This window comes from Hemitrygon akajei, chromosome 9 (genome assembly GCF_048418815.1).
Source record: "Hemitrygon akajei chromosome 9, sHemAka1.3, whole genome shotgun sequence".
NCBI lineage: Eukaryota > Metazoa > Chordata > Chondrichthyes > Myliobatiformes > Dasyatidae > Hemitrygon > Hemitrygon akajei.
This window is the reverse complement of record NC_133132.1, coordinates 65,787,314-65,814,054: the sequence shown is the minus strand read 5'-3', so window position 1 is coordinate 65,814,054 and position 26,741 is coordinate 65,787,314. Positions and strand designations below refer to the sequence as shown.

General features: G+C 41.6%; 1 protein-coding gene across 1 annotated transcript in view; it reads left to right on the top strand.

Annotated features, from left to right (window-relative positions):
* Positions 1–26,741, top strand: part of LOC140732658 (dynein axonemal heavy chain 8-like) — a 952,247-nt gene that overhangs the window by 625,710 nt on the left and 299,796 nt on the right. Inside the window, exons 53-54 of the mRNA XM_073055351.1 lie at positions 9,851–9,993; positions 16,304–16,438. Coding sequence (XP_072911452.1) covers positions 9,851–9,993; positions 16,304–16,438 — 278 coding nt within the window. The remainder of the gene's footprint in view (positions 1–9,850; positions 9,994–16,303; positions 16,439–26,741) is intronic.

The following is a 26,741-nucleotide window of genomic DNA, read 5'->3' as shown; positions in this document are numbered from 1 at the left end:
TCCTTATGGAGGGAACAGTTGCCCCAGAATGCTGAAGGTGGATGGAAGATATGATGACCATATCATGTTCAAAGTGGTTAAAGGATGATACATTGAATAGGATCAGTGATGAAATTGAGGGAGAAGACAAGGAGATCAGTAACCCTGTCTGGGTGGAAGGAGAGGGGAGTTAAATGAACAACACACACAAAATGCTAGAGGAACTGAGAATGCTTCCCAACTGTACAAGATGGTGCCAATGAACCATGGTGTCAATCTGTGGGCTACATACAATAAATTTACTTCAAACTTTTATCTCTTCCTCCACTACAGTGCTAACTACGTTGGTACTGCTTCATGCACCTATATCAAACTCATCAATTTCATCAAGTTTGCCTCCAACTTCCACCCTATCCTTTAAATTCACTTGGTCTATTTCTGATACCTCCCTCCCCTTTCTTAATCTCTCTCTGTCTCTTCTCTGGAAACAAACTGTCAATTGATGTCTTTTATAAACCTACCGATTCCCACGGTTATCTTGACTATACCTCTTCAAAGTTCTAAGTAAAATTCATTATCAGAATACGCATATGTCGCCACATAGAATGGTGAGATTCTATTCCTGCGGGCATACCTAACAAATCCATAGAACAATAACTGTAAACTATAAACATCAGGAACTGTTAACTGTAAACAAACTGTGCAAATGCAGATATAAATAAATAGCAGTAAATAACGATCATGAAATAACAATATAACAGAGTTCTTAAATGAGTATAGCTGCCACCTTTTGTTCAAGAGCCAGATGGTTGAGGGGTAATAACTGTTCTTGAACCTGGTAGTGTGAGTCTTGAGACACCTGGTACTTTCTACCTGATGGCAGCAGTGAAAAAAGAGTATGGTCTGGGTGGTGAGGATCTTTGATAATGGACACTCCTTTTCTACGGCAATATTGAAATTTTGGGCCCCTTTCCAAAGAAAGATCTGCTGGCCCTGAGAGGATCCAGAGGAGGTTCACAAAAGTGATCCCAGGAATAAAAGGCTTGACTTTTGAAGGACATTTGATGTCCCTGGGTCTACTGTTGATGGAGTTCAGAAGTTGAAGGGGATCCCAATGAAATCTACCAGATACTGAAAGTTCTGGATACAGTGGACGAAGAGAGGATGTTTCCATTAATAGGAAAGTCTGGGATTGAAGGACACAGCTTCAGTATTCAAGAACATGGGTCATCCATTTAAAACTGAGCTGAAGAAGAATTTGGGAGAAATTGGGAGAATGAGGTTGAAAATGAAATCAATCATGATTGCACAGCAGACCTGTTAAATACCAAATCACCTAATTCTGCTTGATATCATATGGTCTCTCTTTTCTGTATGCTCTGCAATGTAGGTAGCTATTTAATACATGTTTAAAACTTCATTGCTTTACTCTTTATCAACTTGTGTTTTCCTCCTCTTCTTTTTCACACTGTAATTGGATCTCCTTTTGTTTAATATTTCCTGCCTACTTGCTCTGATATTCTACTTTATCTTCCTCCAGTCTTAGGTCATTTATTGTTGCTTCCTAATTCTTTCTCATCTTTAGGCCTATAACTTTTTATTGACAACAATATAAAACTGTTCCTTCAATCAATAATATCCTTCACACTCCATGTTCTATATCTTCAGTTACAGTATGGATGGATCCAGTTTCCAATTCCCTGTCCCACCTTCACCTTAGACATCCGGTCCATACACTTCCAACACCAGTCAGAAAGGTCTTAAGCCCTCCCACCTTTCTGCAATAAAGACCCAATCAGTACCCCTGTGCTGACAATCTCATCCTCATTACAAAACTGGTTCTTACCCACAAGAACTTTTCTTTCAATTCCTCTCATCTTAGAAAAAGTAAGTGTAAACTAAGTGGAATAGTCCTTGTCTCAAACGTAACCTTTCACTCCTCTTCAGCTCTTTCTCCATTACATTAAATATCCACCTTTAATCCTGCTGAAGCATTTAACAGCTCTTCCTTTGTGATGTTATGATAATTCATTCTAGACTCTATCCTCAAATCTTACTGAATGCAAAGTTCATTTATCACATCTCCTTTATCCTCTAACTCCACACATAGTTTGCCCCTTTCATCTCTAATGGGCCCTACTCTTTCTCTAGTTACACCCTTACCCTAAATATACATGTAAAATGCATAAGGATTTTCCTTGTGCCTACCAATATTATTTTGTGCCCTTATTTTTTTGTACTGTCTTTGCTCTCTATATTCCTTTCAGGCCTTTACTTTTATTAAGCTTCCATATGCTATCTTGGTTCTTTATCCAGCCCTGAAGATCTAGGGCTTCAGATCTAGGGCTCCCTAGACTTGTTGGACCTAATTTCATCATCCAATTATAGGAAAGATGTCAACAAAATAGAGAGAGTACAGAGGAGATTTACTAGAATGTTATCTGGGTTTCAGCACCTAAATTACAGAGAAAGGTTGAACAAGTTAGGTCTTTATTCTTTGGAGCGTAGAAGGTTGAGGGGGGACTTGACAGAGGTATTTAAAATTATAAGGTAGATAGATAGAGTTGACGTGGATAGGCTTTTTCCATTGACAGTAGGGGAGATTCAAACAAGAGGACATGAGTTGAGAGTTAGGGGGCAAAAGTTTAAGGGTAACACAAGGGGGAATTTCTTTACTCAGAGAGTGGTAGCTGTGTGGAATGAGCTTCTAGTAGAAGTGGTAGAGGCAGGTTTGACTTTGTCATTTAAGCAAAAATTGGATAGGTATATGGACAGGAAGGGAATGGAGGGTTATGGGCTGAGTGCAAGTAGGTGGGACTAGGTGAGAGTAAGCGTTCAGCATGGACTAGAAGGGCCGAGATGGCCTGTTTCCATGCTGTAATTGTTATATGGTTATATGGTTATTGCAAGAGTACATTAGCCCTGAACCTACAGTGTTTGTCTTTTGAAAGACTCCCATTGGCTGCATGTAAACATTACTGCAGGTAGCTGCTCTCAGGCCAGTTTTGCAAGATCAGATATTGATTATTGAATTTGGCCTCTCTCAAGCTTAGGTTGTTGACTTACTGTCTATACTTGTTCTTCATAACAAACTTATAAAAATATAAAATTATGGTCATCATCTGCAAATTGTTTCTCACTAACACTTTTAGCACACACCTGGCTGATTTCCCAGTAATTAAATCTGGTATTACTCCAGTGGTAGAGCTGTTCAAGTACTGACTCAAAAAGCTCTCCTGAATGGCTTTTAAAAATTACTCCCATCTTTCCTGTCCTCCCACTCACCTCACTACTTAGGTTATATAAACTGAGATCTCCAGCTGCTGTTGCCCTGTTCTTTTTACATGTGGTTTACCTACATATCAATAATCACTGTGACATGTACTAGTAAAACCCCAGCAAGGTGATAGGTCTTTTTGCTTCTGGGCGCTAACCCTATCTCTATTATGCCTAAGGACTTTAAATTAAGCCACTCTGCCCATCAGTCAAATCACATTTGTGATGGTAATAATATAATATTTTCATTTAACACACACAAAATGGTGGAGCAACTCAGCAGGCTAGGCAGCACCTATGGAAATATGTACAGTCGACGTTTTGGGCCAAAACTCGTCAGCAGGATGGGAACATTTTGTTTAACAGCCTCTGTTTATATACTTTACTTGTGAAACACTGTGCATTAAAATAAGTGCACTTCGAATGTGCGTGATCAAGTCTATTTCCGGAGTGCCTGCTAGACTGAGGTTTCTTTCTCTATTTAGTTGTTTCTCACCCCCTACATAACAGGAGGTGCATAGCAGGTGTAGGCAATTAGGAAGAAATTAGGTGCTTATGGAGTACAAGGAATGCAAGAGATCGCAGGAAGGTTAAAAGAAGGCATGAAGTCGCTTTAGCAGTCAAGGGATTGTACAGGTATGTTAAGAGCAAAATGAATGCTAGGGACAAAATTGGTCCTCTGGAAGTCCAGTATGGTAATCCATGTCAGGAGCCAAATCAGATGGGGGAGATCTTAAATGCATTCTTTGCACCTGTATTTTTCTCTGGAGATACAGAGTCTATAGAAGTGAAGCAAAGCACCATCAACTTCATAGACCCTGTATAGATTACAGAGGAGGAGGTGTTTGCTACTCTGAGGTGAATCAGGATAGAAAAATCCCCTGACAAAGAGTTCCCTCAGACCCTATGGGAGGGAAGTGCAGAAATTACAAGGACACTAGCAAAGATTATTTAAATCATCCTCAGCAACATGAGAGGTATCAGAGGACTGGAGGATAGCCAATGTCATTCTGCTGTTTAAAAAAGGTTCTAAACAGAAACAAGAAAATTATAGGCTGGTGAGTCTGACATTTGTGGGAATGTTATTGGAAGGTATTCTAAGTAATATGAGCATTTAGATAGATATGGACTGATTAAGGATAGTTAGCATGGCTTTGTGCATTGTAGTTCATGTCTAACCAATCTTACAGAGTTTTTCAAGGAAGTTACCACACTTGAAGACAAAGCAGTGAATGTTGTCTACACAGACTTTAGCAAGGCTTTGACAAGGTCCTGCATGGAAGGTTTGTCAAGAAGGTTCCGTCATTCAGCATTCAGGATGAAGTAGTAAATTGGATTATCATTGGCTTTGTGGGAGAAGCTAGAGAGTGGTAGTAGAGGATTGCCTCTCTGACTGGAGGCCTGTGACTAGTGGTGTGACGCAGGGATCAGTGATGGGTCCTTTATTGTTTGTCATCTATATCAATGATCTGGATGATAATGTGGTCAGCAAATTTGTGGGTGACACCAAGATAGGGGATGTAGTGGATAATGAGGAAGGCTATCATGGCTTGCAGAGGGATCTGCATTAACTGGAAAAATGTGCTGAAAAATGGCAGATAGAATTTAATGCAGACAAGAGTGAGGTTTTGAATATAGGACCAACCAGAGTAGGTCTTACACAGTGAACGGTAGGGTACTGAGGAGTGTGGTAGAACAAAGGAATCTGGGAATACTGGTACTTAATTCATTGAAAATGGTAATAGGGTAATAGTGGGATTGAGTTCAAGAGTAGAGAGGTCATGTTGCAACTCTACAAATCTCTGGTCAGACCACACTTAGAGTATTGTGTTCAGTTCTGGTCACCTCATTATAGGAAGGATGTGGAAGCTATGGAGAAGGTGCAGAGGAGATTTACCAGGATGTTGCTTGGATTGGAAAACAAGTCTTATGTGGCAAGGTTAGCAGAACTGGGACTTTTCTCTTTGGAGCTTAGAAGGATGAGAGGGGACTTGATTGAGGGCTACAAGATTATGAGAGGCAGAGATGGGGTGGATACCTGTTCCCAGTGCATGAAAAGCAAACACCAGAGGACATATGTACAAAGTTAAGGGAGGGAAGTTTAGGGGAGACATCAGGGGTAAGTTTTTTACACAGAGGGTTGTGGATGCCTGTAATGACTTGCCAGGGATGCTGGTGGAGGCTAAAACATTAGGGGTATTTAAGAGCCTCTTGGACAGACACATGGATGAAAGAAAAATAGAGGGTTATGGGGTAGTGTGGGTTTAAAAGACACATATGTTTGCATGCTGTTCATAGACTTCAGCATTCAACACAATCATCCCTCAGAAGCTGATTGGAAAGCTGAGCCTTCTGGGCCTGAACACCTCCCTCTGCAACTGGATCCTAGACTTCCTGACTGGGAGATCTCAGTCAGTCCAGATCAGGAGCAGCATCTCCAACACCATCACACTGAGCACGGGGGGCCCCCAGTGCTGTGTGCTCAGTCCACTGCTGTTCACTCTGCTGACCCACGACTGTGCTGCAACACAAAGCTCGAACTACATCATCAAGTTCGCCGATGACACGAACGTGGTGGGTCTCATCAGCAAGAACAACAAGTCAGCTTACAGAGAGAAGGTGCAGCGGCTAACAGACTGGTGCAGAGCCAACAACCTGTCTTTGAATGTGAACAAAACAAAAGAGATTGTTGTTGACTTCAGGAGAGCACGGAGTGACCACTCCCCACTGAACATTGACGGCTCCTCGATAGAGATCGTTAAGAGCACTAAATTTCTTGGTGTTCACCTGGCGGAGAATCTCCTTCAACACTAGCTCCATAGCAAAGAAAGCCCAGCAGCATCTCTACTTTCTGCGAAGGCTGAGGAAAGTCTATCTCCCACCCCCCCCCCCCCCACCATCCTCATCACATTCTACAGGGGTTGTATTGAGAGTATCCTGAGCAGCTGCATCACTGCCTGGTTTGGAAATTGCATCATCTTGGATTACAAGACCCTGCAGCGGATAGTGAGGTCAACTGAGAAGATCATCGGGGTCTCTCTTCCCACCATCACGGACATTTACACCACACACTGCATCCGCAAAGCAAACAGCATTATGAAGTACCCCACGCACCCCTCATACAAACTCTTCTCCCTCCTGCCGTCTAGGAAAAGGCATAGAAGCATTTGGGCTCTCATGACCAGACTATGTAACAGTTTCTTCCCCCAAGTTATCAGACTCCTCAATACCCAGAGCCTGGACTGACACCTTACTGCCCTATTGTCTTGTTTATTATTTATTGTAATGTCTGCACTGTTTTGTGCACTTTATGCAGTCCTGGGTAGGTCTGTAGTCCAGTGTAGTTTTTTTTTTCTCTGTGTTGTTTTTTTACATAGTTCAGTCTAGTTTTTGTATTGTGTCATGTAACACCATGGTCCTGAAAAAACGTTGTCTCATTTTTACTATGTACTGTACCAGCAGTTATGGTCGAAATGACAATAAAAGTGACTTGACTTGACTTTAGGACTTTTTTTAAGGAATATATGGGTTGGCACAACATCGAGGGCTGAAGGGCCTGTACTGTGCTGTAGTATTCTAGTGGTGTCACAGATAGATAGGGTCAAAAAGAAAACTTTTGGCACACTGGCCTTCATAAATCAATGTACTGAGTACATAATATGGGATATTATGTTGAAATGTTTAAGATGTTGGTGAGGCCCAATTTGGAGTACAGTGTGTAATTTTGGGCATCTACCTACAGGAGAGATGAAACAAGATTAAAAAAGTGCAGAGAAAATTTACAAGAATGTCACCAGGTCTGGAGGACCTCAGTTATAAGGAAAGATTAAGTCAGTTTGGACTATATTCTTTAGAATGTAGAAGATTGAGAGGAGATTTGGTAGAGGTATTCAAAATTATGAGGGGTATAGATAGGCTGATAGGGTAAATGCAAGCAGGCTTTTTCCACTTAGATGCGTGGAACTACAACCATAAGTCATGGGTTAAGGGTGAAAGGTAAGATGTTTAAGGGGAGCATGAGGGGAAACGTCTTCACTCAGAGAGTTGTGAGAGTGTGGGATAAGCTTCCAACACAAGTGGTCCATGATTTCCACATTTAAGAGAAGTTTGGATATGTACATGGATAGTAGGGATATGGAGGGCTATGGTCCCGGTGCAGGTCAATGGGACTAGGCAGTTTAAATGGTTTTAGCATGGACTAGATGGATTGAAGGGCCTGTTTCTGTGCTGTACTTCTCTATGACTCTATACACCACTTTGTTGATACTAAATCAAGGTTCCATGCATTGCTATCTCTCAACCTTAAACTTATTTCAAGAATCCAAATGTTATGCAACCCTCTGACTAATTGAAATGGTTATATACTGTTTATTCTCCAATAAGCACATGCTACTTTTATTTTAAGTTAATTTAGAAAAAGAATGATTAAAAACAAGATTCTACCCAATAATAAATGTTACATAATTTTAATCTCCATTTTTTACGCTTGTTCTTCTTTATTATTTAAGTAGGGTGTTTCTTGTTTTATTTGTGATCAGTTTCCTTCAGTTAGCTTCATTTATATCATGACATATATTCTGTGTTTCCTAAGAAAATCCCAGTTTTCTTCATCTTTCTAATATTAAGCTCCCAATACTCAAAATTATTGTCTTAGTAGCCTCTGTAATGTAGAGAGGAATAATATTCTTTTGAAGGAGTTACCAGAACTGCATGCGTACTCCAGTAGTAGTCACATTTGAATTGAATTGATCTTATTTCTTCACATAGATGAGAAGTAAAAATCTTTACGTTACGTATCCGTCTAAATGTGCAATGTGCAATCATAGTAATTTATAATAATTTATAATAAATAGAACAGTCAATATAACATAGAAATACACTCAAATCAGTGTGAATTAATCAGTCTGATGGCCTAGTGGAAGAAGCTGTCCTGGAGACTGTTGGTCCTGGCTCTTATGCTGTGGTACTGTTTCCTGGATGGTAGCACCTGGAATCGATTGTGATTGGGGTGACTCGGGTCTCCAGTGATCCTTCGGGCCCTTTTTACACATCTGTCTTTGTAAATGTCCTGAATAATGGGAAGTTCACAACTACAGATGTGCTGGGCTATCCACACCACTCTCTGCAGAATCCTGCGATTGAGGGAAGTACAGTTCCCACACCAGGCAGTGATACAGCCAGTCAGGATGTTCTCAATTGTGCTGCTGTAGAAAGTTCTTAGGATTTGGGGTCCATACCAAACTTCCTCAACCATCTGAGGTGAAAGAGGTGCTGTTGTGCCTTTTTCACCACACAGCTGGTGTGAACGACCACGTGAGTTCCTCGGTGATGTGGATGCAGAGGTATTTAAAGCTGTTTACCCTCTCAACCCCAGATCTATTGATGTCAATAGGGGTTAGCCCATCTCCATTCCTTCTGTAATCAACAACCAGCTCCTTTCTGTTTGCGACATTGAGGGAGAGGTTGTTTTCTTGACACCACTGTGTCAGAGAGATGACTTCTTCCCTGTAGGCCACCTCGTTATTGTTTGAGATAAGGCCAATCAATGCAGTGTTGTCGGCAAATTTAATTAGTAGATTAGAGCTGTGGATGGCGACACAGTCATGGGTATACAGGGAGTAAGGGAGGGGACTTAGTACACAGCCCTGAGGGGCTCCTGTGTTGAGAGTCAGAGGGGTGGAGGTGAGGGAGCCCACTCTTACCACCTGCTGGAGATCTGACAGGAAGTCTAGGATCCAGCTGCACGAGGCAGGATCAAGGCCGAGGTCTCTGAGCTTCCTGTCAAGCCTGGATGGAATTATGGTGTTGAATGTTGAACTGTAGTCCAAGAACAGCATTCTCACATAAGCATTCTTCTCCAGATGTATAAGGACAGTATGTAGAGCAGTGGCTATTGCATCATCTGTGATTGGTTGTGTCGGTAGGTGAATTGTAGGGGGTCCAGTTTGGGGTAGCAAGCTGCAGATGTAATCCTTGACCAGCCTCTCAAAGCATTATTGAGGTGAGTGTGACAGGATGCCAGTTGTTTAGGCATGTTACCTTGGTCTTTTTTGGTACAGGGATAATTTGAAGCAGAAGGGCACTCTACACTGGGGGAGAGAGAGATTAAAACTGTCAGTCAACACACCTGACAGTTGTGCTGCACGCATCCTGGGTGCCATCCAGTCCTGCAGCCTCGCGACTGTCCACTTGTTGGAAACATCTGCGTACCTCAGCCTCAGAGATGACCAGGTTGCAGGTTGTAGTGGTGTTCGCCATACTTTTGATTGTTTTTTCCTTCTTCCATTCTTCCAGTTTGAATTCTGTTTATCAAACTGAGATACTTTAAAAAATCCTTCTGAATCTGGTGGCATATTTAGCCACTGAATTGACTGAACATTAAAATAAGTATTCAGTATCAATCCAGAAAAATTAAAAGCTTGAAAGGTATTTAATTTTCTAATACAATAAAATAAGTATTTTTCATTCATTTACAGAAAAATATTTATCACTGAATATGTTGATAGGGATATTTTAAAGAGCATCCAATAATCAACATTAGAACCAAACTGCAGAGAGTTTCTTTGTTTGAACAGTTCTTTGCTTTTCGATTCAGGTGAATGGAAGAACTGGCAAACACAGGTTCAGGAGTATTTCTATCCAACTGACAGCGAGCCAGATTATACTTCAATTCTTGTACCAAATGTTGACAATGTTAGGACCAACTTTCTTGTGCATGTCATAGCTAAACAACATAAGGTAAGTGTTTAATAAAAGGCTTTGAGATTTCATCTGATATCATTAATATTTCATCACTAGTAACTGGTCCCCGAGGCTTAATGCTTAATTGCTATTTGTTATGTATGTCAATAACTTGGATGTGAATATACAAAGTAAGTTTGCACATGACACTTCCAGTTTATGATGGAAGCTCAGCGACTAGCTGCTCATGGTAAATAAAACAAAGAAAACAAGTAAATACTTTATTAATCACACTTTTTTCTGTTAAACTATCCCTGCAAACAATAGCTTGTAACTTCCCTGTCAGAATTGAGCTTTTGAACCACCTGTACGGTGTTTTCAGGGTGAAATAAAGTCTTGAAGATGCAGGATGGTTGTGGTGAAATGTGTATAGGGTAAATGGAGGAGGTGGGGCCCAGGTAGAAGAGCAGGAAACGAGCTAATGAATGGCCATTGCTGGAACAATCTTGGGGACAATTCAATGTGACAGAACCAAGGCGAGGTGTGACAGAGTCCAGGCAAAGCACAGGTCCAAGATTAGGAAAGACCTAAAATTTGATCGTTTTAAGCGCCAAGCCAATTTCAGAAGGTCAGGTACGGGCCAAGTCGGGGTGGCAAGTCTTGGGCCCGAAAGCAAATTGAAGCAGCAGGCCTCAGGTCCAAGAGCAAAGAACAACCTGACAATTTAAGCGCCAGGCCAGATTGAAAAGATCAGGGTGTCAGGACTAGAGGCAAAGGAAAGGCCAGTTCAGCTCTCTGCTCCACAAGGTTTACTGCTCTCTCTACTGAACTGTGGCTGAGGCCTGCAACTAACGGGCTTCTGAATCTTCCTGGCTGTGGACTTACATTCATGAACTTCAGTTGTGAATGCTATTTGCTTATTTTTATTGTTTGCTCAATTTGTTTTTTTTCTCTCTGCACATTGTGCGTTTGACCATCTTCTTTTGTTTTAATGGGTTCTACTGGGTTTCTCTGTCTTGTGGCTGCCAATAAAGAGACAAATCTCAAGGTTGCATAAAAGTATACATACTTTGATAATAGATGTTCTTCAAACTTTGAAATAGTTGGTGTTGACAATGAAGATGTACAGAGGGATCCTGATCAGCCAGGTAAATAGAATTGCGAATGGAGTTCAATTTTGATAAGTTATGGAGAGATGTTGAGAAGATTGGGACTTTTTCATTGTAACATAGCAGAATGAAGAGTCATCTTATAGAGGTGTATAAAATCATGAGGGGCATACTTAGGGTGAATGCAATCTGTTTCCCAGGATTGGGAATTCAAGAATTAGAGGACATAAGTTTAAGGAGAAAGATTTAGTAGACACAAGAGATTCTGCAGATGCTGGAAACCCAGAGCATACAAAGTGCAGGAGGAATTCAGCAGGTCAGGCAACATCTATGGAGAGGAATAAGTCAATGTTTTGGGCCAAGATGCTTCATCGGGATGCTGATGAATAAATTGAGTCCTGATGAAGGGATCTTGGCCCAAAACGTCAACTGTTTATTCCTCTCCATTGATACTGCCTGACCTGCTGAGTTTCTCCAGCATGCTATGTATGTTGTTAAAGATTTAATAGGAACCTGAGGGTAGCTAGTGTGTAGAATGAACTGTCAGAGGAAGTGGTTGAAGTAGATACATTAACAGCTTTTAGAAGGTTCTTGAACAGGTACATGGATAGGAAAGGTTCAGAGGGATATGGGCCAAAATGGGATCCAATCTAGATAACACCCTATAAAACTCTGCTACACACTCTTCAAATCCTTCTTTAATGCAGCAACTCGAACTGAACACAATATAATAGTGTGAACAAGAAAATGTAGAGAGTTATGGCCACAGCTCAGCACTTCATAGGAACCAGCCTCCCCTCTGTTAACTGTGTCTATACTTCTCACTGCATGAGAAAATCAGCTAGCATACTTAAAGACCCAATCCACTCTGGACGTTCATTCTTCTCATTTCTCCCATTGGGCAGAAGATGCAAATGCCTGAAAGCACATAACCATAAGATGTAGGAGCAGAATTAGGCCATTTGGCCCATTGTGTCTGCTGCACCTTTCAGTCATGGCTGATCCTTTTTTTTTCTCCTCCTTAGCCCCACTCCCCGGCCTTCTCCCCGTAATCTTTGATGTTATGTCCAATCAGGACCCTATCAAGTTCTACTTTAAATACACCCAACGACCTGACCTCCAAAGCTGCCTGTGGTAATAAATTCCACAAATTTACCACCGTCTGGCTAAATAAATTTCTCTGCATTTCTGTTTTAAATGGATGCCCCTCTATCCTGAAGCTGTGTCCTCTTGTCCCAAACTCCACCTCCATGGGAAGCATCGTTTCCACATCTACTCTGTCTAGGCTTTTCAACATTCAAAAGGTTTCAATGAGATCCCCCCTCCACCAGGCTCATGGGCAGCTTCTATCCCACTGTTATCAGACACTTAAATGGACGTCTTGTACGATAAGGTGGACTCTTGACCTCACAATCTACCTTACTATGATTTTGCACTTGATCAATAACCTGCACTATATGCAGAATATTCCACTTTTTAAGGTGAACCTAAGGGGAATGTTCTTCACTCAGAGGGTGGCTCTAGTATAGAATGAGCTGCCAGTGGAAGTGCTGGATGCAGATTTGATTGCAACATTTAAGAACACTTTGGATAAGTGCATGGATGGGAGGGATATGGAGGACTATGGTTCAGCTGTTGGTCAATGGGACTAGGTAGAATAATAGTTCAGCACAGACTGGATGAGCCGAAGTGCCTGCTTCTGTGTTGTAGTGCCCTATGACTCTGAATCTAAAGGCCATTTATTATCTAGATTTATGACTATGTGACTAAGTACAGCTCCAATGCCATATTTAAGTTTGCTGATGACACCACTGTCATTGGCCAAATCAAAGATGGTGATGACTCAACATATGAGAGGGAGGTTGAAAATCTGGCTGAGTGGTGGCACAACAACAACCTCTCATTCAATGTCACCAAGAACAAGGAGCTGATAATTGCCTTTAGGAGGAGGAAACTGGAGGTCCATGAGCCAGTCCTCATCGGGGATCAGAGGTGGAGATGGTCAGCAACTTTAAATTTCCCAGTGTTATAATTTCAAAGGATCTGTCCTGAACCCAGCAGATAAACACAATTACTAAGAAAGCACAGCAGTACATCTACTTCCTTAAAAGTTCATAAAGATTCAGCATGACATCAAAAACTTTGACAAACTTCTATAGATGTGTGGTGGGGAGTATATTGACTGGTTGCATCACAGCCTGGTATGGAAGCACCAATGCCCATGAATGAGAAGGCCTACAAAAAGTAATGTATATAGCCCAGTCCATCATGGATAAAGTCAGCCCCACCATTGAGCACATCTACATGGAGCACTGTTGCAGGAAATCAGGGATCCCCAACACCCAGGTCATGCTCTCTTCTCACTGCTGCCATCAGGGAGAAGATACAAGAGCCTCCAGACTTTCACCACCATGTCCATGAAGAGTTATTACCCATCAACCATCAGACTCTTGAAGCAGTGGGATAACTTCACTCATTTTCATTCGCCCCATCACTGAACTGTTCCCACAACTTACAGACTCTTTCAAGGACTCTTCATCTCATGGTCTCAGTATTTATTGCTTATTTATTTTTATTATTTCTTCTTTATTTTGTATTTGTACAGTCTGTTGTCTTTCGCACTTTGGTTGTTTGTCCACCTTGTTCAAAGGGTCAAAGGTTTATTTTATTATCAATGTATGCAGAATACAACTCTGAGATTTGTCTCCTCCAGATAGCCATGAAATACAGAAAAAACATGATGTCATTGAAAGAAAAGACGTCAATCCCCTCCCTGCATGAAAAAGGAAAAGAAACAAAAACTCACAAACTACAAATTCCCCAACCCCTCCCTCATACAAAAACTAACGGATCATCCACCTGGACAACAGCAGCAAGAACATTAAACCCCCAACGCCCGCCCTCACAAAAACTAGCATATTGCCCACAAGGAAAAAAATAATAACATCAAACCCCCAATCCCTCTATTGCACACAATAAACTAACAGATCCTCCGCACGGGAAAACACCACAAAGAACATCAGACCCCAAATCCCCAACCCTTCCCTCACACAAAAACTAACATATCACCCACAAAACCACCAAAACCCCAAGCCCCAAACCCAGACCCACCAATCAGTAACAAGAAAGAAAACACAGAAAACTGAAGGAGACCAATGTAAACTACAGACCACACCAATAATCAAATAAATCTCAGAATTTCAAAAGCATCCTCCGTCAGCATCAAGGACCACTCATTGAAACTCAGTCCTTCCATGGAGAGCAATTACTGACCCGCAGCCTCCCAACTGCCAACCCACAGACTCCCGACTGCTGTGCCATGGCCTCTGTGGAGAGCAACTGCCAAAATGTCCTCCTCTGCATTTGACTCGATGTTTTAATCTACCTCAATGCTTTGATTGATAAGAAATAGAGTCGATCATGGCCCTGCACCTCACCTCTGGTCTTCTCCTCAAGGTAGCTCATACTCGGGTTCCCCTCCTGGAATTTTCTTGGGGACAGCAGATCACTCAATCAAACTCCAAACTGTAAGTCACAGGCTGCAACAGTTTCTGAAACACAATTAAAATAAAAATATAAATAGAAGACGTAGGAAAAGTAAAATAATTGACTGACTGGAAAATGTCACCTGAGGAATTGTTGTTCACTGACGCCACCTTGATTGGTCTTTCATTGATTCCATTATGGTTTTGGATTTACAGAGTGTACCCACAAGAAAATGAATCTCTAAGTTATGGTAACAGATATGTACTTTGATAATAAATTTAATCTGAACTTTAAAGAACTATTGACATTCTTGATGCCACTTCTATGTGCTGTTCAGCTTGGAAGAGCACTGATTAGCTGGCTGAGAAAAGGTAACGGGTGGTAATCAGGTACTACGTCTTACCTAATGTCAGGATACTTGATGGGGTCTGGAATAGAGACTGAGGATTCATAGGAAAATTCATTTATGCCTGAATACCACCTTACTGTCATATCTGGTTGGTCTGTTCTGTTGGTGGGAGAGGATGTGGCCAGAAATTATGATAGAGGAGTCTGGCCCATTGTCTGCAGGGTAGGATAACTTTGGCAGGGTATGATTTTACAAGGGTAATTTTGTCAGGGTATGATATTATGAGGATAAATTTGTCAGGCTTTTGTTTGTGTGTCAATGGAACAGGTTTCCATTTTGGGCTCTAGGCCCCAGATTCTGTAAGGTGGTCTTCATAAGATTGAATTTGTCATGCCCGAATTTGGTGTTGGGGTGAATGCTTGGTGACTCATTTTATTCTTCCTCTTTTTCAGCATAGAAGCAAATAGCATGCTTGACAATCTCAAACTGTACTATATGTAAGCCTTGTGGGGTAGATTTGAGGTTACATATTTGCTAAATTTGCTAAGAAAGCTACATTTTTCCCCTCCCTCTCCATGAACTGCACATAGTTTTACCATGTAGTTATGGTCATTGTTACTAATAACTAGTTTTTATATTGTTTTAAAAAAACTATAGGTGATTAAACTTGAGAGTGGTTTGCAGCCCACGACTCTGGATTATGTCAGATAATCATTCCCGTGTTTTTTTCCCAATCCCACAAGTCCACCCAGATCTCTTTCCCTGAGATCACCTTTTAAATCCCTACTAGACATATCCGCTGACCCCACATGATTCCATCTGCTCATCACCCACACTACCTGAGTTTCTTCTCCCTTGGTTCACCATTACTATCCCCTCCCCATCTGAATCCATCTACACATCATTCCATCCTTATCTGGTTTCACCTATCACTCTCCCCTCCCCAAGCTGGGTCACCTACATTAAAAATAAATGTTAACAGCCATCACCTATTAGCACAGTATTTCCTCCAATTACTCCCCTACTTGGTTCCAACTACCTATCATTTCCATCTCATCTGGTTTGTCCTATCACCAAACAGCTTCTATCTTACTCCTCCCTCTCACTTTTGTATATTGACTATCTTCCCTCTACACTCATTCCTGTTGCAGGTTCTCAGCCTGAAATGTTGGTCATCCACTGGCCCCACAGATGCTGCTTAACTAACTGCAATCTTCTAAGTGGTTTATTTTCTCCCACTAGATTATTAGTCCAGTAACTTAAATACTGGTGCTACTAGTGCACATATAAAAATTATACTTTTGTATGTTATTCATAACAGCTTCCTTTGCATGGAATAAATGAATGATATTTTAATAGTATTATTTAATTAGAAAAAGTTGTTTATTTTCTGTAACAAATATATTTTTGAAAATTCTCACAGGCAGTACTTTTGACTGGTGAACAGGGGACAGCAAAAACAGTTATGATTAAAGGATATTTGAAGAAATATGATCCTGAGGAACACCTGTCTAAATGTTTGAATTTTTCTTCTGCCACAGAGCCCTATATGTTTCAGGTAAAAGGGGGTATATATGAACTAAAATGTACTGGATGCATCTAATATTAACACCAATTATGTATCAGAAAGCACTTTGCATTTTTATTGTTTCAGCTTTGACACCTTTAAACTTAAGCCATACCATTTTTCATGTCAGTGGTTAAATTAGAAAGATAAATATTTTTATATATTATTGTTTTTTTTAAATAATTCATTATTTCAGATTTCAGTCTGAATGTTCTGGACAGACTCAAAAGAAAACATAAAAAGCTTCCTTTTTATGACAGCTCGTCCAATTAATTATCTGCAGGTCTTTACAAGCTTTTAACTGGAAACTATGCATCTTCTCCACCATCTCTCAACAACATCAGTAGTATGATCAGTCCACTTGTCCTCCTCAGACTGACAGTACTTGTGCTTGCAGTTTGCACTTTTCCAGTGCTCAATCTCATTCATGCTGCAGCCATTGGAGTAGCATTGCTTTGGATGAGTATGACAGGCAGAGACCCAAAGTAGGCACTAAGGGATTGCACACGGGTAAGGTGTGCAAAACATGTTTTCATTTATCATGTGCAGAACATAGAGATATTGCTTCCTGAATACATTGAAAGCCATCTTCCTGAGAGCTTATCTTCCCTACCCTTCTTCACTTTCCCTCAGCTTGACTTGCTCTCTGTGCATTAGATTATTCTCCAAGTCATCATGTTTTTTAAAGGAAGCCTGAATAATACAGAAGGCTTGAAATCAGCAAAAAAATCTTTCAGAATCTACCACTGCACTCCCTGAACAGTTGGAATCAATAAAAAAAATGTAGATTTGCTGCATTAGCCAAAAGAAATTTATTAGTAATTGGCATTACCTTTAGAAATAGAGTGCAGAGCATTGAGATAGCATCTGCTACAGTCTACTATGGTGATGGGTGAATTGAAACGTCTCCAGGTTCTTCCTAAGGGAGGAATTCATTCAAGCCATAATAAATGTCTTGAAGCACTTCATTACAAAGGATGCAAATGCTGCTGGACAGCAGTCATTGAGGCAGATCACCTTACTCTTCTTGGGCACCAGTACAATTGATACCACCCTGAAGCAGGTGAGGATCTCAGACCATAGAAGTGGGAGGTTGAAGATGTCCCTGAACATTGCAGTTGGTTAATCAGCTTAAGTTTTAGCACCAGTCTAGGTACACCATTAGGGCTTGGAACTTGTGAGTGTTTTCATTCCTGGAAGGTGTTCTGATTAGCCTCTGAAATTGAGATCATAGGGCTGATGTCAAAACTGTGGTGATTTGCACAGGTCTATCCTTATTCTTCCCCTCAAAGTATGTGTAAAAGGCATTAAGCTCTTTATTGCTATTGTGCTATTGGATTTCACCCTTTTTCAAAATTCAAAGTAAATTTATTATCAAAGTACATATATGTCACCATATATATCCCTGTGGTTCATTTTCTTGAAAGCATACTCAATAATTCCAAAACCACAATGATAGACTGCACCAACTGGCTGTACAACCAGTGAGCAAAGGACAACTAACTAACACAAAGAAAGAAATCATAAGAATTAATAATAAATAAATAAGCAAAAATATTGAGAACATGAAACGAAGAGTCATTGAAAGTGAGTCCATAGGTTGTGGGGACATTTCAATGATGGGGCAAGTGAAGTTGAGTAAAGTTATCCACTCTGGCTCAAGAGCCTGATGGTTGGGGGGTAATAACTATTCATGAACCTGGTGGTGTGAGTCCTGAGGCGCCTGTACATTCTTCCTGATGGCAGCAGTGAGAAGAAAGCATGACCTGGGTGTTGGGAGTCCCTGATGATGGATGCTGCTTTCCTATGGTAACACTCCATGTTGATGAGCTTAATGGTGGGGAGGCTTTACCTGTGATGTTGGTGATGGCATGCAAGCCCTGCAAGAGCTGTCAAGCATAATTTGTGTCTCTAGCTTCATCCAGAATTGCCTCTGGAGGTAGTACCTGAACTTCATGTAGATGTCCAGGGCACCAGTCCTGAATGCTACAGATCCTTAGCAGAATACAAATCTCCTGATTCATCCATGGTTTCAGTTTAGGAAGACCCAATATATGGTGCCTATATTTTAAAAAATCACCCCCCTCCCGGAAGTTTTCATGTTTTACATCAAATCACAGTGGACTTAACTTGGATTTTTTTGACACTGACCAATAGAAAAAGACTCTTTGTGTCAAAGTAAAAATAGATCTCTACAAAGTGATCTAAATTAATTAGAAATATAAAACACAAAATAATTGATTGCATAAGTATTCATGCCCTTTAATATGACACTCCAAATCATCACTGGTGCAGCCAATTGAATTTAGAAGTCACATAATTAGTTAAATGGAGATTAACATGTACAGTCAATGTTTTTCAATTGATTATAGTTAAAATACGGCTGTATTTGGAAGGTCCAACTGCTGCTGAGTCAGTATCTTAGCAAAACCTACACCATGAAGTCAAAAGAACACTCCGAGCAACTCGGCAAAATGGTTATTGAAAAGCACAAATCAGGAGATGTCTCTGAATATCCTGGAGTACGGTTTAATCAATCAAAAAGAAATGGGAAGAATATGGCGCGGCTGTAAATCTGTCTGGAGCAGACTGTCATCAAAAACTGGCTGACCTTGCAAGAAGGGACTAATGAGGAAGGCCATCAAGACAACTCTGGAGGAGTTATAAGCTTCAGTAGCTGAGTTGCAAGAGATTACGCAAACAACAACTGTAGCCCAGGTGCTTCACCAGTCGAACTTTATGGGAGAGTGCCAAAGTGAATGCCACTGTTGAAAAAAACTCAAAGTCTCAGCTAGAGTTTGCTTGAAGGGATGTTGGGGAATCTGAACACAGCTGGAAGAAGGTTCTATGGTCTGATGAAACCAAAATTGAGCTTTTTGGCCATCAGACTAAATGCTTGTAAGCCAAACACCACACATCGTCAAAAACACACCATCCCTACCTTGAGGCATGGTTGTGGCTGAATCATGCTGTTGGGATGCCTGGAAGGCTTGTGAAGGTAGACGGTAACATGAATGCAACAAAATACAGGGAAATCCTGGAGGAAAACCTGATGCAGTCTGCAAGAAGACTGCAACTTGGGAGAAGATTTGTTTTCCAGCAAGACAATGACTCCAAGCATAAAGCCAAAGCTGCACAGGAATGGCTTAAAAACAACAAAGTTAATGTCCTGGAGTGGCCAAGTCAGGTTCCAGACTTCAATCCAATTGAGAATTTGTGGTTGGACCACAATCCCCATGCAATTTGACAAAGCTTGAGCAGTTTTATTAAGAAAGATAGGGAAAAAAAATACAGCTCTGCCATATTTTTTCCATTTCTTGATGATTGACCACAGACTCAGGGCTGTAATTGCTGCCAAAGGTGCATCTACTAAATACTGACTTGAAGGGGGTGAATACTTATGCAATCAATTATTTTGAGTTTTATATTTCTAATTAGTTCAGATTACTTGTAGAAGTCTGTTTTCAATTTGACACGAAAGAATCTTTTTCTGTTGCTCAGTGTCAAAAAAGCCAAATTAAGTCCCAATGATTCAATGCGGTAAAACAATAAAACATGAAAACTTCCAAGGGGGTGAATACTTTTTATAAGCAAGGTAATTTTGTGGGAAGACAGTCATCCACACAGATATTGATGAAGTCAGTGACGACTGTGGCATATTCATTCAGATCTCTTGATAATTCTCTGATATGATGTAATCTACAAATTCAAAGCAATTTTGAATATGCTCTTCTATCTATTGATTATATCTTTGTAGTCCTGTTCACTGGTGCCATCCCTTGAAAGATTCAAAATTCAAAGTAAATTTATTATCGAAGTATGTATACAAAATACAGTTTTGAAATTCGTCCTCCTACAGGCAGCCATGAAACTGAACCCGTTCAGAGAAAACACTCAACACGCAAAAAAGAACAAATTGCATAAATGCCAAAAAGTGAGCAAACAACACATGGAATATCAAACATCAAACTAGGAGTCCAGGAGTATTCAGTTTAGTTCAGTTCAACACTGTGCCAATAGCTGACTGAAGGGCACAGAGCCAGTCTTTGCCAAGTGCCCCAGTCCATCTCAATCAAACAGCAAAAAAAGAGTAACGAAAATCCAGAAACACATGCAACATGAACCTCAAAGTCCTCCCAAAAAAGTCAACAGCCACAAACCTCGCCAATCAATCTTTGCAATGTGAACCCCAAACTCCTACATTTTCCTCTGATTGCAGCTAGCAAGAGGGAAAGGTAGACTGGTCAAATGCAGCAGACACCACCAAATACCCACCCATCTTTCGCTCTTATTTTCATTGGCTTCAACTTTGCTCATGCCCCATCTCCAAGCTTCCAGGCCGCACACTCCACTCCCTACCTCACTTAACTCTCTTGGAGATACTAAAGTGCCAGATCGCTCAATTGTCCCAAACACACAATATCAAAATGTAAATTACAGCTTCCAATCTCACACAGCTTACTAGTAGCATCATATTTGAGAAGTAAAAGAAATAGTTTCATGAGCTGTCTGCAGGACATCACCATTAGTCGTCTCTGCCTGGAGCAGAAAGCAGAAGCCCACCCAAGTGGTCAGATTTCCTGAAGTATGGATGTAGGATGTCTCAGTAGGCATGATTGATTTATTGCAACATACACAAAATGCTGGAGGAACTCAGCAGGTCAGGCTGCATCTATGGAAATTAATAGTCAACATTCCAGACCAAGACCCTTCTTTGGTTCTGAGAAGGAAAGGGGAAGAGTAAAAAGTAAAAAGAAGGACGCTAGCTGGAAGGTGATAGGTAAAGCCAAATGGGTGGGAAAAGTCAAGGGCTGGAAAAGAAGAATCCTAATAGGAGAGGAACGTGGACCATAGGAGAATAACATTGGGATCTGATTAGGTTTATCCCATTGAGGCAGGGAAAGCACAGTAAGATGAAGGAATCATTGCTGACAAGAGATGTGGAATATCTAGTCAAGGGGAAGAAAGAAGTTTCCTTAAAGTTAAGGAATCAAGAATCAGACAGGGCTCTGGAGAGTTATAAGGTTGTCCAGGGAGGATGTTAAGAAGGGACTTGGGAGAGCTAAATGAGGACATGAGATGGCCTTCGCAAGTAGGATTAAGGAAAACCCCAAGGTGTTTTAATGTATGTGAAAAGCAGGAGGATGACTGGAGTGAGGATCAGATCAGAGATAAAAGAAGAAACATGCCTGGAGTCAGTGGAGGTAGGGGAGGTTCTTAATGAATACTTTGCTTCAGTATTCACCAGTGAAAGATGTCATGGTCCTGACTGAACAGTGGCAGACATCCAAGTTTCAGCACGCCATTTTCCTGCCACTCTCTGATTAAGACTCAGACTGCAAATTAGTGCCTGCCACATTCCTTCATGGAAAGTCTGTACTTAAAGGCTTCATGCTGAACTTTCAGTGCTCAATTGTAGGAGCTCTATTTCTGGTACTACTGTATGTGATTTTGCCTTTGGATTTCATTTTTATTGACTTGTGCATTTCAAGTCTGAGTTAATTCTAGTCATTACTCTTCACTTGGGTTCACCACCATCCATAGCTCTCTTGTTTCAGTACGATTGTGCCATCATGAACCCAGCAGAGTATGACTGTCTGTGAACTGAACTGGCCTACTGGGAAGCAACTGTTGGTAGACCCAGCATGCTTCAAGAGATCCTCACCACTCTCCAGAAAAATTCTAACTCTGGTAGGCAGGATCCAATTTTGGCCGGAGTGGCTGGCAGCTGTGGGTATATTCAAACTGGAGACTCTGTCAGTACTCATGAGAGATGGCTGTACAGCGAACAATATGACAGTAAACCCTTAGTATGCTGAGGATTCTTGGTACAATGCTCCTTGGCCTTCCAGTTACAGCCATTCAAGTTCCTATGGAAACACTGTAAGGTCGCCTATATTATCCCATTCCTTACTGGAAGAACCCTTGCCTGGGCTTCTGCACTCTGAGTGAAGGCTTCACCCGCCTGTGCTAGTGTAGAACTCTTGGCAGAAACTTTGAGGTGGGTGTTCTATCACCCTGCTGGAGGACATGGGTCTGTGAAAAAGCTCCTCAACTTGCACCAAGGGAATTGGTCTGTGGCTGATTATTCCACAGAATTTCATACCTTGGCTGCAGAGAGTGGTTGGAATATGGAAGCACTAACCACTTGATTCCATAAGGGATTGAGGGATGAGCTAAAGGATGCCCTTGTGGCTCATGACCTGGTGAAGGATCTTGAGTCTTATGAATATGGCAATTCAACTTGATAACTGATTAAGGAAAAGGAGAAGGGATAGATAAAGGGGATTATTCCAAAGAGATTCTTCCCCCTGATTACCTTCTATCTTCATCTATTCCCTGGGCTAAGACTCCTTCTCGATCACTGCGAATCCCAACCTCCAAGAAGCCAATGCAAATAGACTGGACCAGGCTCTCTCGAGCTAAAGGAGGGAGTGATGATGCATTTACTGTGATGAGTCCAGACATTATAGGACCTTTAGTCTCAAGCTGCCAGGAAATTCCCGAGGCTGTCCAGTGTAGGGAGGGCTGTAACAGTTGCTAGTCTCATTCCTGGTTCAGCTCCCTTCAGAGTGGTGCTCCCCATGTCACTTTCATGGGGAGACCAAAAACATTCTCTGGATGCCTTAATTGACTCCAGTGCAACAAGGGATTTTTTTTGGACCTCGTACTGGCCAGAAGATTAAATATCCCCTTTCACATCTCAACCAGCAGCTCATTGCTACGGCACTGGGTAGGAGATCTTTAATGCCGGAGCAGATTGACCACCAAACATCCCTGCACAAGCTCAAGATTGGCCAGCATGTAGAATCAATTCAGCTCCATCTCATTTGCACCCCAGAAGTGCCACTCATTCTGGATCATCCCTGGCTGTCATCCCACAACCTGAGAGTCATTTGAACATCGTTCTGGGTTGGTCAGACCAGTGGAAAAGAAAATGCCTCCAAAAAGAGCCTAAGATACCTTCAGTGTCACCTCCCAAAATACCTCCAAGAAAATTCCAAGGCTTCCTCTGACATACCTCCTGAATTACCTGTTGAATCTTCTACCTCTAACCCCAGTTCATCTGATTTATCTAGAGTACCTCCAGAATATTCAGACCTATTGAAGGTCCTCAGCAAGGAAAAGGCCTTTTTCCTTCGTCACTAAGAAGGATGGTGGACTAAGGCCCTGCATAGTCTATAGGGGCTAAACAAGATCACTGTTAAAATGTAGTACCCTCTCCCTCTCATGAACACGGTCTTGGAGATTCTCCAGGGAGCTATAATATTTACCAAATTGTAGCTCTGTAGGGCTTACAACCTAATCCGTATTTGTGAGGGAGACGAATAGAAAACAGCGTTCAACACTACAAATACTGGATCATGCCTTTCAGGTGGTCAAATGCCCCAGCAGTATTTCACACCTTCATCAATTACATCCTCTGAAAGATGCTACACCTCTTTATTATTATCTGCCTAGATGATATACTCATTTTCTCGTAGTTCACTCATGAATACACCTTGGCAGGTCTTGCAGGTTCTACAACGTCTTCTCAAATCAACTATTCATCAGTCTCAGAAACAGTGAATTCCATATATACACAGTCTCCCTCCTTGGATTTGTTGTATCTAATGACAATCTACAAATAAACTCCTATCTTAAAAACCCAGGCTATGTGGAATTGGCAGCAATCCACCTCTGTGAAATAACTCCAGTGGTTTCGAGGTTTTGCCAACCTTTACAGGCAGTTCATCCACAATTTCAGTTCAGGGGCAGCACTTCTCACCACCCTTACCAAGAAAACTACTGGACCCATCTGCTGGACCCCAAAGGCCGAGACAACTTTTGCAGAGTTAAAACAATGGTTCACGTCTGTATCTATCCTAGCTCCACTGGACATGATCTCGTCTTTCGTGGTGGAGGTTAAACATAGAAACATAGAAAACCTACAGTGCAATACAGGCCCTTTGGCCCACAAAGTTATGCCGAACACATCCCTACCTTAGAAATTACTAGGCTTACCTATAGCCCTCTATTTAACTAAGTTCCATGTACCTATCTAAAAGCCTCTTAAAAGACCCTATCGTATCCGTCTCCACCACCATTGCCGGCAGCCCATTCCACGCACTCACCACTCTCTGAGTAAAAAACTTACCCCTGACATCTCCTCTGTACCTACTCCCCAGCACCTTAAACCTGTGTCCTCGTGGCAACCATTTCAGCCCTGGGAAAAAGATTCTGACTATCCACACAGTCAATGCCTCTCATCATCTTGTACACCTCTATCAGGTAACCTCTCATCCTCCTTCGCTCCAAGGAGAAAAGGCCGAGTTCACTCAGCCTATTCTCATAAGGCATGCTCCCCAAAGGTTGACGCATCATAAATGAGAGTAGGGCCCACCTTGTCCCAACAACCTGTTTCAGACCACAAATTGCATCCCTGTGTCTTCTACTCAAGACATCTTTCTCCCACGGAGTCAAACTATGACATCAGGAATTGTTGGCACTGGAGGAGTGGAGGCAATGGTTGGAGGAGTCCAAACATCAGTTTGTGTAAAGGACCAGCCACAAAATTGGGGATATGAAGAGACTGAATTCCAGGCAGGTATGTTGAACCTTATTCTTTAATAGGTTCAACTTCTTTATTACTTGCCGCCTGGGTTCAGATAAATCAAAAACCAGACGTCCTCTCTCGATAGTTTGAAGCACCTAACAGGGAAGCGAACCCTTAAACTAAAATTCGCAGGTCTAGAATGGTAGAACACTGGAACAAAGGCTTGATAGTTCACAGAGCCCAAGAAAAACATGGGGCAGACCCAGACAATGGTCCTAACAGATGTATCTATGTTCTGTTAGTTCAGAGTTGCTTAAATGGAACACATGTTAAACCTGGCTAAGCATCTGGGCTGGCTTGCACCATAGAGTTTGTCATAAAATGTGGCCTGATGTGATACGGGTGTCCAAGAGTATGTCTTGGCATGTGATGTCTGCACATGAAATAAAGAACCCCGAGCAGAATCACAAGCTTTGCTTCACCCTCTCCCCATTTTTACTTGCCCTTGGTCTCACATAAAGTCCATAGAAATCAGTGTATCAGTGGTCTTCTGACATCTCAGTGTAATACAGTAATCACAGTTGTGGTAGACCAGTTCTCCAAGGCCTACCGCTTCGTACCGCTTCCCAAACTACTATCAGATTCAGAAACCGCCAAGCTCATGTTACAACACATCTTCAAGGTTCATGTTTTCTCCCAGGAGATTATCTCTGATCATAGTCCCCAGTTTGCCTCTTGGTTTTGCAAGGCCTTTTGTGAGCTCACTGGGGCCTCTGCCACTCTGTTGTCTAGGCTCCATCTTCGGACCCTTGGGCAAATAGAGGAGGTCAACTGGGACCTAGAGAGAACACTCCAATGTCTAGCCTCGGGGAAGCTTCCACCTGGAATGACAACCTGATCTGGGCAGACCTTGCACACAACACACTTCATCATTCATTTATTGGGATGTCCCCTATCAAATGCCAATTTGGATACTATTCTCCACTGTTCTCTAAACAAGAAGCAGATGTGGGCATTCCATCAGCAGAACAACTGGTTCAGAGATCTCACCAGAAATGTTTTAAGGCAAGAGATATGTTGTTGGCCAATTTGTAGCAACAACAAGACAAGACTAACTGCTGGAGAAGACAGACCAGCACTTCTTCCTGGTCAACAGGTCTGGCTCTCAACTAAAGATCTCCCTATGTAGGCTGAATACAGAAAATTGGCCCCTCATTACATCGGTCCATTCAAACTCCTGTGATACGTCAACCCAGTAACCTATTGTCTCCAACTCCCCACATTCCATTTATCCCCCCCCCCCAAGCCCTTGAGTGCCAGCCTCTTGGCTTTGGTTCCCAAACATCGTCCACCTCCCAGAATTGTTGAAGTACTATCCACCTACACAGTCTGACATCTTTTGGACACCCACATTGTTTGAGGTAAAAGGCATTACCTCGTGGGTTGGAAGGGATATGGCCCAGAAGAAGGAAGCTGGATTCCTTCACAGGACGTTGCACCCTACCTTGATAGAGGATTGTCACTAGCACCATCTTTTTTTTAAAACTTTTTTTTATTGTGTTTTCAAATAGTACAGAATAAAAGTGTGTGAAAAAGAAAATATGTGTTACCCATCCCCCCTCCCCTTAACCCCTCCCCCCAACATCCCTATTGAAAAAAAGAAGAAAGAAAGAAAGAAAGAAAGAAAGAAAGAAAGAAAGAAAGAAAGAAAGAAAGAAAGAAAAAAAAAAGGAATGCCTGGATATTGGAAGATCCCCA